A 15,692-nucleotide genomic window follows, 5' to 3' on the forward strand; every position below is an offset into this window, starting at 1 on the left:
ATGATAGACACTGGAAACTGGACACTAAGGGGGCATTCTTTAAGGGACACTAGAGGATGGGGCCTTGGAAGAGGAAGCAAGGGTTTGGAGGACAAGATCGATGCGAGCATTCACGGACATTTGCTCACTGAACAGTCTTTCTTGATCCTTCACATGTTTCCTGAGTTCAACATTCTCCTTTGTTAGGCGTGCAACCTCTGAGCTGTGTGAACTACTAGAACCAGGTTCCTCTTGCAACTGACTGAGTTGACTCTCAAGAATCGCATTCCTAGCCTTCAACTTCCGAATCTCCTCTGTGGCGCTATTCTGAGCATTTATCAGTTGAGAGATTGTGGAAGTTCTTCTAACTCCTTCGACTTTATCAATGCACTCACACTCCTCAAGAGTAGTTTTTGAAAAGAATTGCTTTTTGGTGCCCACTTTGGCCTGACCCACAGGTACTTTGAAAAACGCAAAGACCTTTGTGAGAAGGAACCCATAAGGCAATCCAGGATTCCCATCTTTAAGGTTTTCTACCTTCTGCATATGCTCAATCATTATAGCAGGCAAGTTGATGGTGGTAAAAGTATCCAAGGCTTCCATATGGAATAAGTGAGCTTTGGACACAACAGATATTCTTTCAGTGCGGGGAAGCAACACTTTGTTAACCATATCAAAGAGCAACTGATATACTGGAAGGAGTGCCTTCTTATGCACTTGTTCCCCATGTTGTACTGCCTTGTCCTTGACAATGGAATTTCTGAAATTTGGTGTGCAAGCACCCTGAACAGATGACAGTTCTTTGGCAGGAACACCCAGAATTGATCCCAATAAGGCAGAGTCCATCACTATGTCCACCCCATTTACCAACACACAGATTTGATCACCATCTATTATGAAGAGGCTGGTGTAGAAACTCCTTACCTTCTCTTCGTATACTATAGGAGCCTCACTTGTAAACAGATTGGTCCACTATTGAGAATCACAAATGTCCACTAATTATCTCATCCCAGTAATCTCTAGAATGTCAGAGGCAAATGTGCGGCCCCACAGTACTTTATAATTCCCCAACTTCCTTTTCTCAGACCTCAAAGACCCACTAACTTTTGCTTTCTTGATGGAACCAGGTTCCTCATTATCATCATCATCCCTTTTTATTTTCACTAACTTGCCAACAAACCTTTTCTTCTCTCCTGACTTGTTCTGTATATGTTTAACAGATTTTTCTACTTCTTCCTCATCAGACTTATCACCACTCTCCTTCACTGTCTTGTCACCAAGATTTTTTACCAACTTTTCATTGGAAATAGCATCAACACTCTTGGAAGGACTCTCAGCACCCTCAGAAGTGTGCCTTTTGGATTGAGAGAGATAATGCTTCTTCCTTGAAGACTTGCAGTTCAGGGAACTAGGTTCCTCTTTGGTTTCCTCATCCACATCAACTATAGGGACATCCTTTTCTTGTATAACTTTTCTATCCTTGACGAACCTTCTCCTTCTTCGGCTCCTTTTACTCTTCTTGAGAGCAGACTCTAGAGCCTCCTTTTTCTGCAACCGTGTAATGTGTCGCTTAAGAGGTGGCTCTGAAGTTACCACTGGCTTAGTCCTAGCCTTGATAAAACTAGCATATGCCAAATCATTTGCGTCTTCTTAACTGTCAGGAGTTGACTCAGGCACCACCATATTAAAAGGCTCAGCACAGAAGTGGGGAGAAGGAGCAGGATCAACACTAGCATGGGGAGATGCCTCCTGACCTAGATCCTCCACGGAGGGGTCAGGTTCATCATTTGGGACCCCAGTAGCATCATCTTGTGCCGGTTGTTCAAATGGCACAAGTGCTCCTTTTTCTTCTAATAGCTGAGGCTCTTCCCTCTAAGGCTCTGACCCTCTTGCACATTTCTCTACAATAATCCCTTCTGAAGCAATGGAAATCATATTATCTATCCCCTCTCTTTCTTGTGATTTCATGAAAATTTTAGCAGAAGAAGGAGTGACACTTGTAGAATCGTAGCCAGTCATAGTTGTCTCAGCCTCTTCATGACTAATCACTGGATTTTCACTCGAGTTCCCAACCATGGAGAGGGTTGATGATTCCTGAACAAGGTTCCCCTATTAACCCTGTTCACCCTGTTGACTCTATTTGACCGGTGAGACTGGAGGAGGATAAATATTCTCAAATAAGGTGCAGACTTGGAGTGGGTAGGAGAGGGAGTGAAGTGTGGAGGAGACTCTGCTTTAGGGTTTGGATTATTGATTGGGTTGGGGGAGGAGTTTACCACTGGAATGCTGACTTGTGAGGACTCAATCACGGTGTTGTCAGGAACACTGGAGGTTGCTTGATTTTCAGACATGGTGAGACTGTACTCGCAAGGTTGTGAATTGAGAAGAGAGAAGACAAGGAGAAATTTTTAAATTTGGAAGAGAAGGATTGTGATGTTGATTTATTTATGATGAGGGACCGGTTCTGAAATGGTGGCAACCCTTTTGCTTGGGGAGTTGTATTGATCAGAATAAGGTGTAACGCTTTGGATGAAAAGACACATCTTAAAGATACTGTCACGCTGATGATGATGTGTCATTGTTTTTGTCCATTTTAAATTGTGTATGAAAGAATAAAGAAGCTACTAACCTATATCAGAAAAACTAGGTTCCCTGATAGGTTTGGCAAGTGATTTTAACCCCTTATTTATCATGCACTGCAGCATCTGCTTTTGTAGTTATCATGCGTGTCTACCTGTAACGGTATATAGGTAAGTTAGACTTAGCCAAAAAATACTTTAGCTAGCTTTTACGTGACTATGACTTTCATAACCAATCATGAGGAACCAGGTTCTCAGTTGGGGTTTATCATCCCCTAGTGCAAGGCAATTTTTCTCAGAATGCTTTCTTCCCAAGGCTTTTGGTGAAGATGTCTGCAACTTGATCTTTAGAAATCATTGTGTTTGGCCCCTCTTGAGTTGGACTCAAGTTCTTCCAATTTTCTGTTGGTCCACAACATTTGAGCACAGTAGGAGGCTGATGATACATATTCTGCTTTAGCTGTTGAGAGTGCCATTGAATTGTGCTTCCTTGAGCCTCATGAGACAAGACAGGAACCCAAAAAATGTCCCATTTCAGGTGAGCTTTTCCTATCTATTACTTGAAGGATAGTAGAGAACCAGGTCCTGTGTTTTCTAAGATATGTCAAAATTCTTACACCAGCCTTCAGATGAGAATCCTTTGGATTTGACTGAAACCTTGCACAAAACCCAACTCTAAGCACGATGTCTGGTCTACTTGCAGTGATATACATGAGTGATTCAGTGATGTCTCTATGTGTGGTTTGATTTAGAGGAGAACCAGGTTCATCTATATCTGGGCGTGTAGCTATGGAAATGGGAGTGCCGATGACCTGTGATGCTTCTATGCCGAAACCCTTTTTCCAATAACTCATTTTCCAGCTTCTATTGTTGTAGACGCGGGACCCGGTTTCTTGCTGGAATTAATGCGCGTTCTCTACCTTGATCGGTATTTTTTTCCCTTTTGAGATGAGTACATTAGGAAGATTCCTCCATCTTTTCTACCTTCAAATTTTCAAACCTGACCCTTCCCATTGTTGAGAGCATAACAATTGTACCCAGATATCCTTAATTGAGTCAACAACTTTGGTCAAGAAGTTGCAATCCCTCTATCAAATAATATTGACTATGCCCAATCTTCAAGAGTCCCTTTCTTCTTTTCAACAACTCCATTTGTTGTGGTGTTCTTGGAGCTAAGCGATTGAGTAATTCTTCTTTGAATATAGAATTCATCCACTATGGCATTATCCAAACATGTTCTATGATCTGATCTGATGCAAGCCACGTTTGTTTCTATCTATACCTGGATCTTCTTGACAAAAGCCACAATTACTTGAAAGATCTTATCCTTGGTTCTGAAGTGCTGTCTGCCCCTTTTGGGCTTGAATGAAGATCTGACATGCTTTCGTTTTGCATAGGCATTGCACACATCATGTTACTTGATACTCAACTTGATCAGACCATGAACCAGGTCCTTCAGATCCAGTTTGTTTAGTGATAAACAACTTGCAATGCTCCAGTCTTATGTCCCATAGTTCAGCATTGTCTTCAACAACTTAACCAACTTATATCTCTACTATGCAGAGGCTCAAGCACATCAACATAAGTACTCTTGTGTCTTTTGGTTACAACATCACCTCACCAGTTACAGGATTTGAGATTGTGCATATCCTAGACAAGAATTCCACCTTATTTCCTTTGACACAAATCTTCCAACTCCTAGAGCGTACCCCCTTTTAGCTATTTTGAAAAGGGTACACTCTCTTCTTATAGGGCTTTTAGTGAAGGAAAATTGATTGTATTTCTAGTCCTGTCCTTTGAGTAGCCGATGTTCATATGTCATTATTGGCTTCTCCCTGCACAAGGAATCAAGAGTTAGATTTAGGAACCCAAACAAGTTTGGGTCCCTTATTAAGATTTTAAGAGAAAAGGAATGAATGAGTGCTCTCTTAGTCCAAGCAAGCAAAATATGTTTCCTGTTTGATGGATCAGGCCCTCTTGCAGTAATTACTCTCTCAGCAAAGACTTTATTTTTCTGATGAGATTGAACCCTGGCCATGCAGTTTTCCTTGAGGTGCCCATTGCTACCACAGTGGGTACACAGCCAATTGTCAGGTACCATAATACACTTGCTATGAGGGTTGTAGGGAATCTTTTACCTTTAAAACCCAATACCCTGCATGTTTCCCCAGAGTTGGTATACATGGCAGTGATAGCATCAGAGGACCAGGTCCACTTAAGCAATTTTTCAAGATCACTCTTTACTTTCCCTAGTTCTTCCTGAAGCTGTTTGTTTTTCTCAAGTTCAGCACACAAACTAGTCTTCACCAAATTTTACTCATTTTCAAGCTTAATGTGTGCTTCACTTGCAACTTCCTTTCCTTTTTAGGAGTTTCCAGGCCTATTTACCATTTTAAATTCTTCAATTGTTTCTTTCAAGTCTACTACCACCACTACTAGGTCATCTCTTTCTTGCTCAATGATAGCAACTCTCTCAGTCAAGGTTTCTTTTTATTTACTTGCACACTCAATGGTTTCTTTTAAGTCCACCACAACAACCATTAGATCATCTCTTTTATTTTCTATACTAGCAATTTTCTCTTCTAAGGCACTGTTTTCTTTTTTCAAGTTCTCTATTGTTTCTTTTAAATTGACTACAACGACTACTAGGTCATCTCTGGTTTGTTTAGCTTCCCCTAGTTCCATAGTTAATGCATCTTTATCATTTATAAGACTATGTTATGCATCAATTAGCACATTTGCTAATGACATGAACTTTTTAGGAGAGTAAAATTTAAGATTTCTCTAAACATCCAGAAAGTTTACCTCATCGTCGTTGTCATCAGATTGAGCCATTAAGGCATAGATTGAATCATACTCAGTTGTTTCATTTTCCACTGCCATCATTGTACTACCACCATGGTCATTTTCTTCTTCAAATTTCCTAGAGGAGTCTTCCCATGCAGCAAGAGCTTGCTTTACAACATTGTCAGCATCATTCTTCCTCTTGAAGTGTTTGTCAGGAACCTGGTTCCCCTTGGCTGCTTTGTCAAAGTTGTTATTATACTGATCTTACTTTAGGAGGGGTCAATCCTTGATGAAGTGTCCTAGCTTTCCACATTTATGACAGAGGTCATAATTTCTTGGCTTGCTACTTCCCCTTTTTGGAATGCCTCCATTCCTGCGAACCATCTTTTGAAATCTTTTTGTCAAGTAGGTCATGTCCCTGTCTTCACCACTTGAGTCATTGTTGTCCTTCTTGAGGACCAGGTTCTTTTCCCTCTTGGGCTCTCTTCTTTCATTGTCCTTCTTCTTCTTCTTCTTCTTCTTCTTCTTCTTCTTCTTCTTCTTCTTCTTCTTCTTTTCATAAGTTTTCAATGTTACATCTCGCGTTTCGTACGTTAAAAGTTTCGTCTTTAGTTAATTGATGTAGACTCGGGGGCTTGAGACTAACGTATTTATGCTATTTATAACAAGCAATGAATAAGTGTCATAAAGGATAAAAGGTACACGAATTAAAGAAAACGAGCTTCCTTTAAGGTGGCCGATTTGGGATAAAATATAGGTCGAGCGATAATACCCAATTATTATGGACTAGTACCATGCAAAGTACCATATGACCACGGTAGTATGATGTATAAAGTATATTAAAAATAAGTAGAATTTTAAGTAATTTGAGTCAATCTTTAATTATGCGAGTAATTGGTTAATTACGGATAACATGACATTACCTAATTAACTAATAAGGGGGTAAAGATTAATAATTTCCCCCAAAAAAATGTGGCAGCAAGAAAGCTTACCAACATATGACTAAGTAGTCATATAAGCTATCATTGTGTTAAACCCTTAAAGTTATAAAGTTTGGTAGCTTTTAACAAGATTGGTTTCTCTAAAAGAGTTTAGTTTATTTTTTGGATCAGAATTGGAACCCAAATTCATATAGCTCTACTGAAGTCTTGATATCTAACACAAGTATTAATATTGCCTCCAATACAATTTAGATGACCCAGTTTTGAGCAGTGAGTTAACAAATAGAAGGTATGAATAGGTAAATGAGTTTGAGATGACCAAGGATATCAAAAGTGAATTGTGATACACAAATGCTCAAGAACAGACGCTAAGCTCGTCCAAAAAAAGGCTTCCAACAAAATTTTGCAAACAATTCCAACGAGAATTATTAGAACCGTACCAGCGTAAAATTTTGCGGTTCTAAAGGAGTACGGTACAATCTTTTCCAAGAATATTATACGGATTTTTCCCTATTCCAGGTATGTTAAGGCTATCACACCTTTATTTTTTGGCATGATCCAAATAATACAAATGAAACAAGCAAAATATGCAACTTTCATAAATGACTCTATTCATAGAAATATTATGGGTGTCTATATTCTTTATTCCCCATGTGAAATATTATATCTTCTGTTCATGGGTCTCAGAAAAATATGTATTTGATAAAGTTTATCCGAAATGTATATTAATTTTTATGGCATTCTGAGAAAATCTTATTAATATATCTTTTATGCATTCCATGCATTTATACATGTACATTGACCCATGACCAAATGGCGTTATATACGTATATATATATATGCATGTGGGGGGGGGAAAGGTTACGGTGTTATATATGCACCACCACCTGATCAATTCGTATATGTTGATGATGTTGTCCATAGTGACCGAGACGATATGATGGGATGCCCTCAGAGGATTGATGATATTATGTACACCTATACCTATGCATGGCACGACATTTATATGCACGTGCATGACATTATAAATATTTCAGAATTTACAAAGATATTCAGATTTACAGATGGATTCTTATTTCCATGTTTCATCTATGTCTTTTACGTACTGATTTTCATGCCTTACAGGCTCAGTACATTTTTTCGTACTGACGCCCTATTTCACGAGGCCTACATTTCATGCTCGCAGGTGCAGGTAGGCAAGTTGACGGTCCCCATTCTTAGGATCCTTGATCAACGAGAGTTGGCGTGCTCCACTTGATCCGGAGCTGCTTTTGATTTTGGTACGATATGCTTGTATATATATATAAAAGGGTATGATGTGGCTCAGTCCTGTCTTTGTACAAATGTATTTCTACTAGAGGTCTGTAGACAGTTATGTATAGTTGGATGGCATGTGGCCTTGTCAGCTTTCAAGTTTTGGGTATATACTTGTCTATAGCAGCCTTGCCGGCTCGCGCACTGTATTCCTCATGTATAGGTACACATGCCTTTTTGGAAGGTTTCCTTCATGTATGTTATTTTCGTAATTTAGCAAACGTCATTCGGGTTCATATCTTAGACACATACTTATGGGTATTTGATTGGTAGGACTTGGGCACCCGTCGCGGCCCATCAGTTTGGGTCGTGACAAAAGTGGTATCAGGGCAGTTTTGTCCTAGGGTTATCTACAGACCGTGTCAAGTAGAGTCTTATTTATGGGTGTGTTGTGCACCACACTTATAGACAGGAGGCTACATGTCATATAATATGTTATCCTCTCTTTTTATCTTAGATCATGTGAGATAAGAATTCATGTTCCTAACAATATGTTACATTTTCAGCGATGCTTCCGAAGACTACAGCTGCCCATGAGGGAAAGTTCGTGGCTGGTGATACTACTAGTCGAGCGCCGCAAGTTACCAGGGCTCGGGGAGAGTCTTATAGTGAGATTCCATCTCAGACTTCACATACCCCGCCCTTTCCAGAAGAGCTCCAAGGGACACCAGCTCTAGCACTCGCCTCTGTACGTCCAACTCCTCAGCCAGATGCACCGGGTCAGGAGATGAGAGATGTTATTCAGCTATTAACTCGATCAGTAGCCGCGCAGGCTTGACGTTAGGAGGTAGGTATTGGTCATGCAGATAGGTCCATCAGTGCGAGAGTTCGTGACTTTATTAATTTAAACCCTCCGGTATTCACTGAAGCAGATTCAAACGAGGACCCACATGTATTTATTGATAGAGTGCAGAGGACATTAAGGGTAATGAAGGCTACTGCGACTGAGTCAGTTGAGCTAGCTTCCTATAGACTCCGAGATATTGCAGTTAATTGGTACGAGTCTTGGGAATTGTCCAGAGGTGAGGATGCCCCTCCAACAATATGGCATGAGTTTACAGAAGCTTTTCTTTGTCATTATCTGCCACCAGAGCTTAGGCGGGCCAGATTTGATAGGTTCTTGACCCTTCGGCAGGGTAACATAAGTGTTCGGGAGTACAGTATTCAGTTTGATTCATTGGCTAGGTATACTCCCACTATTTTATCTAAGATGGAGGATCGGGTTCACCGGTTCTTGATGGGATTAGAGCCGCACTTGCTTAACGATTGTATGTCAGTCTCACTTCAACCGAACATGGATATTTCTCGTATTCAGGCATATGCTCAGGGTGTAGATGAGCGTAAGCAGAAACAGAGGGCCGATCGTGAGCATGATAGGGCATAGAATAAGAGAGAAAGGTCTTCGGGTCCTTCTGGTGAGTTTTGAGGTTATCAGAGGCAATAATACCCGAGGTATCCAGCCCAGCCATCGGCTAGCGCACCCCCTTAGTTTGGTGGTAAGAGATTTGATCGTTCCACATATTCAGGGCCTGGTCAGAATTTTAGGGCCTCAGGTTCTCAGTATAGGGGTGAGTCAAGTCAGATGAGGCTGCCCTTGCCACGATGTTCTCAGTGTGGTAAGCAGCATGTCGGGCTGTGCCGTATAGGATTAGGTGTTTGTTATACTTGTGGTTATCTGGGCCACGTTATGAGGGATTGTCCGACGAGAGGTGATGCAAGCATAGCTCAGCCAGCGGGATCTGCAGCTGGTTCGTCATCATCAGTACGCCCCCTGGGCAAGGTTTAAAAGCACCAATGAGTCGTGGTAGATGAAGAGGCGGAGCATCTAACTCGAGCGATCCTCAGAACCGCATTTATGCATTGGCAAGACGATAGGATCAGGAATCATCACCTGATGTTGTTACAGGTATATTATCAGCCTCCTCATATGATGTATATGCACTGATTGATCGAGGTTCCACCTTATCATATGTTACTCCGTTGGTTGCTAGTAAGTTTGGAATAAAACCTGAATTGGTTAAACCTTTTGAGGTGTCCACACCTATTGGGGACTCAGTGATAGCTAAGCGAGTATATAGGGGTTGTATAATAGTAGTTCATAGTCGATCTACCGTAGCAGACCTAATCGAGTTAGATATGGTAGAATTTGATGTTATAATGAGTATAGATTGGTTGGCTTCTTGTCATGCCAACGTTGATTGTAGATCAAAGATAGCCGGATTTCAATTTCCAAGGGAGCCTGTTTTGGAGTGGAAAGGTAATACGGTATCGTCGAGAGGAAGATTTATTTCCTATATCAAGGCAAGGAAGATGATTAGAAAGGGCTGTATTTATCACTTAGTTCGGGTTCAGGATGTGGAAGTAGAGTCACCAACCATTCAGTCCATCCCTGTAGTTAATGAGTTTCCCGATATTTTTCCCAAACAGCTTCCGGGTCTCCCGCTAGAGCGAGAAATTGAGTTTGCTATTGACCTACTACCAGACACTCATCCAATATCTATACCTCCCTATAGAATGGCCCCACAGAGCTGAAAAAGTTGAAGGAACAACTAAAGGATTTGCTTGAAAAAGGCTTTATCAGACCTAACACATCACCATGAGGAGCACCTGTGTTATTTGTGAGGAAGAAAGATGGTTCCTTATGGATGTATATTGATTATAAATAGTTGAATAAGGTGACGATCAAGAATAAGTACCCGCTCCCGAGGATTGATGATTTATTTGATAAGTTGCAAGGCGCCAAGTGTTTTTCAAAGATAGACTTGAGGTCCAGGTACCATCAAGTAAGGGTTAAGGAGGAAGATATTCCGAAGATAACATTTAGAACCAGATACGAGCACTTTGAATTTCGTGTTATGTCGTTCAGTTTGACCAGTGCCCCAGTAGTATTCATGGATTTGATAAACCGTGTGTTCAGGCCCTTTTTAGATCTTTTCGTAATTGTATTTATCGACGATATATCAGTATATTCTCGTTCAAAGGCTGAGCATGCAGATCACTTGCGTACTGTGCTCAGAGTTCTACAAAAAGGGAAGTTGTATGCAAAATTTTCTAAATGTGAATTTTGGTTGTACTCTGTAGCTTTCGTTGGGCATATCATTTTGGGTGAAGGCATCCGAGTGGATACACAAAAGATTGAGGCAGTGAAGACTTGGCCTAGACCCACAATACCGACGGAGTTTCGTAGTTTTCTCGGTTTTGCAGGTTATTACAGGAGATTTGTAGAGGGAGTTTCTTCCCTTTCAGCACCTTTGACAAAGTTGACTCAGAAGGGAGCAAAGTTTCAATGGACTGATGCTTGCGAACGGAGTTTCCAGGCATTAAAGGACAGATTAACTTCAGCACCGGTTCTAACGCTCCTAGAGGGACCAATGGTTATGTGATCTATTGTGACGCTTCAGGCATTAGATTGGGTTGTGTGCTGATGCAACATGGTAAGGTTGTAGCTTATGCTTCTAGACAACTAATAAAGCACGAGAAGAACTACCCGACCCATGATTTAGAGTTAGCCGCGGTAATTCATACACTAAAAATATGGAGGCACTACTTGTATGGCATTCATGTTGATATTTATACGGATCATAAAAGCCTCAGTATATCTTCAAGCAAAAGGAATTAAATTTATGTCAAAGGAGATGGTTGGAGCTACTTAAAGACTATGAAATTGATATTTTATACCATCCGGGGAAGGAGAACGTAGTAGTTGACGCCCTCAGCCGTAGATTTATGTGTAGCTTGTCATATTTATAGCCAGAAAAGAGGGGAATAGCCCATGAGGTTCATTAGCTAGCTAGTCTTGGAGTTCGGTTACTAGACTCATGTGATATTGGAATTACTGTTTAGGATATGGCAACATCCTCTTTAGTAACTGAAGTAAAGGAACGCCAGTACGAGGATCCTATGTTAGTTCATTATAGGGATATCACCCCTTAAAAGGAGAAGACACCATTTGAAATCATAAAAGATAGGGTCCTCAGATATCGAGGGCGATTATGTGTCCCTAATGTTGCAGGGCTGTATCGGCAGATTATGGGAGAAACTCACTATTCTCATTATTTTATCCATCCAGGAGCGATAAAGATATATCATGATATCAGGGAAGTATATTGGTGGGACGGAATAAAAAAGGATATATCATAGTTTGTTGCTCAGTGTCCTAACTGCTAGCAGGTTAAGATTGAGCATAAAAACCAGATGGATTATTGCAAGCTATGGAGATTCCGACTTGGAAATGGGAAGTAATCAATATGGATTTCATCATAGGCTTACCTCGTACCCAGCGTAAGTTCGATTCGATATGGGTGATTGTTGATAGGCTTACAAAGTCAGCCCATTTTCTGCCCGTTAGGACTACATATTCCGCAAAGGATTATTCAAGGCTTTATATTAAGGAGATAGTATGACTGCATGGTGTCCCTGTATCTATTATCTCAGACAGAGGAGCTCAATTTACAGCTAACTTCTGGAGGTCCTTCCAAAAAGGATTGGGGACTCATGTAAGTCTTAATACAACATTTCATCCCCAGAAAGACGAACATGCTAAGCGTACTATTCAGGCACTTGAGGATATGTTATGAGGTTGTGTGATAGACTTCAAAGGTAGCTGGGATGATCATCTGCCGCTTATTGAGTTCACATATAATAACAGTTACCACTCCGATATCCAGATGGCTCCGTACGAGGCTTTGTATGGGCGCAGTTGCAGATCTCTTATAGGGTGGTTTGATGTTGGAGAATCTGAGTTACATGGGCCAGACCTGGTTCAATAAGCCATAGAAAAAGTAAAGCTAATCCGAGATCGACTATTGACAGCTCAGAGTCGTCAGAAGTCATATTCTGACGTGCGGCGACGAGATTTAGAGTTTGGGATTTATGACTAGGTATTCTTAAAGGTGTCACCTATGAAGGGTATGATGAGGTTTGGCAAGAAAGGCAAACTTATCCCACGATATATTGGGCCTTATAGGATCATTCGGAGAATGGGCCAAGTAGCTTATGAGTTAGAATTGCCCTCAGAATTGGGGTCTGTCCATTCGATTTTTCACTTATCTATGTTACGGAAGTGCATTGGCGATCCTATCCAAGTGGTGCCCACGAATGATTTATAGATTATAGAGGACTTGTCATACGAGGAAATTCAGGTTACCGTCCTAGACCGACAAATCTGCAAGCTACGGAATAAAGAGGTAGCCTCCGTTGGAGAAACAACAATATGGAAGAAATGACTTGGGAGGTCGAAGAAGACATGAAGTCTAGATACCCTACTTATTTCCTCCTCCAGAGAAGGGTCCTACTGAGACGTCACAACCTTAAGGTATATGTATATGAATTCTTGTGTTAGTTATTATCATTGTTCTTGTGAGGCCATTGTCATTATTGATGATTGTGGTCCTATGTAGCACTGAATTATTGAGTTTTCTATAGAAAGGACTGACAGTAGTACTATTACAAAGGCAGCTCTGCCAAAGTTTATTTGGATCCCGGGGAGTTAAACATTCGAGGATGAATGTTTCTAAGGGGGTAAGGATGTTACATCTCGCATTTTCGTACGTTAAAGTTTCGTCTTCAGTTAATCAACGTAGAATCGGGGGTGAGATTATCTTGAGGTTAATGTATTTAAGCTATTTATAACAAGCGATAAGTAAGTGTCATGAAGGATAAAGGGTACACGAATTAAAGAAAACGAGCTTTGTTGAAAGTGGCCGATTTGGGATAAAATACGGGTCGAGCAATAATACCCGATAATTATGGACTAGTACCATGAAAGGTACCATATGACCACGGTAGTATGATTATAAAGTATATTAAAAATAAGTAAAATTTAAAGTAATTTGAGTCAATTTTTAATTATACGGGTAATTGGTTAATTACTGGGTAACGAGATATTACCTAATTAACTAATAAGGGGATAAAGATTAATAATTTCCCAAAAAAAACGTGTCAGCAAGAAAGCTTATCAACATATAACTAAGTAGTCATATAAGTTATCAACGTGTTAAAACCCTTAAAGTTATAAAGTTTGGTAGCTTTTAACAAGATTGGTTTCTTTAAAAGAGTTTAGTTCATTTTATCAGAATTGGAACCCAAATTCGTATAGCTCTCTGGAGTCTTAATATCTAATACAAGTATTAATGTTTCCTCCAATACAATTCAGATGACCTAGTTTTGAGAAATGAGTTAACAAAACAAAAGGTATGAATAGGTAAATGAGTTTGAGATGACCAAGGATATCAAAAGTGAATTGTGATTCACAAATACTCAAGAACAGACGCTAAGCTCGTCAAAAAAAAAAAAGGCTTCCAGCAAAATTTTGCAAACAATTCCAACGAGAATTGTTAGAATCGTAGCAACGTAAAATTTTACTGTTTTGAAGGAGTACGGTACAATCTTTCCCAAGAATATTATACGGATTTTTTCAGTATGTTAAGGCTATTCCGTCTTTCTTTTTTGGCATGATCCAAATAATACAAATGAAACAAGCAAAATACACAACTTTCATAAATGACTCTATTCATAGAAATATTAGGGATGTCTATATTCTTGATTACCCATGTGAATTAGTATATCTTCTGTTTATGTGTCTCAGAAAAATATGTATTTGATAAAGTTATCGAAATGCATATTGATTTTTATGGCATTCCGAGAAAATCTTATTAACATATTTCTTATGCATTCCATGCATTTATACATGTACATATATATATATATATATATATATATATATATATATATATATATATGTAAATATATGTGTATGGGATATTGGAAAAGGTTACGGCATTATATACGCACCACCAGCTGATCAGTTGGTATATGTTGATGATGTTGCCCACAGTGGCCGAGACGATATGATGGGATGCCCTCAGAGGCTTGATGATATTATGTACACCTATACCTATGCAGATAAGACATTTATACGCACGTGCATGACATTATAAATGTTTCAGAATTTAGAAAGATATTCAGATTTACAGATGGATTTCTTATTTCCATGTTTCATCTATGTCTTTTACGTAATGATTTTCATGCCTTACATACTCAGTATATTTTTCGTACTGATGCACTATTTCACGGGGCCTGTGTTTCATGTCCGCAGGTGCAGGTAGGCAAGCTGATGATCCTCCTTCTTAGGATCCTTGATCAGCGAGAGTTGGCGGGCTCCACTTGATCCGGAACTGCTTTTGATTTTGGTACGATATGCTTGTATATATATATATATATAAGGTTATGGTGTGGCTCAGTCCCGTCTTTGTACAATTGTATTTCTACTAGAGGTTTGTAGATAGTTATGTATAGTTGGATAGCATGTGGCCTTGTCGGCTTTCAAGTTTTGGGTATATACTTGTCTATAGCAGCCTTGCCGGCTCGCCCACTGTATTCCGCATGTATAGGTACACATGCCTTTTTGGCAGGTTTCCTTCATGTATGTTATTATCATAATTCAGCAGACGTCATTCGGGTTCATATCTTAGACGCATGCTTAGGGGTGTTCGACAGGTAGGACTCGGCCACCCATCGCGGCCCATCGGTTTGGGTCGTGACATTCAAGTTTCCAACAAGTTCATCCATGGTCAGTGTCTGCAAGTCCTTAGCCTCTGCAATGGCGTTAACTTTGCTTTCCCAAGAACTGGACAATACACTAAAGATTTTTTCTGACAAGCTTGTTTCTTGGAATACTTTCACCAAGAGAGTGAAGCTCATTGATGATTGAGGTGAATCGAGTATGCATATCTTGGGTGGATTCATCATCTTTTATTCTGAAAAGCTCATATTCAGTTGTGAGCATATCAATCTTGGATTGCTTCACCTGATTGTTCCTTCGTGAGCTGTCTGAAGAGCCTCCCACTCTTTTGCTGATTGACAAACTAATATCCTGTTATATTCATCAGGGCCAATGTCATACACAAGAATTTTCTTTGCATGAAAATTCTTTTCTATAGCCTTTCTATCAGTATCATTGAATTCCTTCCTCATCTTGGGAATGGCTACAGCTGGGTCGCCAAGGTTCTTTGTAGGGACAAAGGGTCCGTCACATATGACGTCCCATAACTTAGAATTTTCAGCTATGATGAAGTCATGCATCCTAGTTTTC

At 40.0% G+C, this 15,692-nt stretch overlaps 1 protein-coding gene across 1 annotated transcript; it reads right to left on the reverse strand.

The window, feature by feature from the left end:
* Positions 1 to 2,853: 2,853 nt before the first annotated feature.
* Positions 2,854 to 3,412, reverse strand: LOC142176201 (uncharacterized). The gene is made up of 2 exons (XM_075243317.1): positions 3,119 to 3,412; positions 2,854 to 3,018 (listed from the first exon to the last, which is right to left on the reverse strand). Exons 1-2 carry the CDS (start codon positions 3,410 to 3,412, stop codon positions 2,854 to 2,856), a joined length of 459 nt encoding a protein of 152 aa, XP_075099418.1.
* Positions 3,413 to 15,692: the final 12,280 nt, after the last annotated feature.

The sequence above is a fragment of the Nicotiana tabacum genome, chromosome 22, assembly GCF_000715075.1.
Source record: "Nicotiana tabacum cultivar K326 chromosome 22, ASM71507v2, whole genome shotgun sequence".
In the NCBI taxonomy this organism is placed as follows: Eukaryota; Viridiplantae; Streptophyta; class Magnoliopsida; order Solanales; family Solanaceae; genus Nicotiana; species Nicotiana tabacum.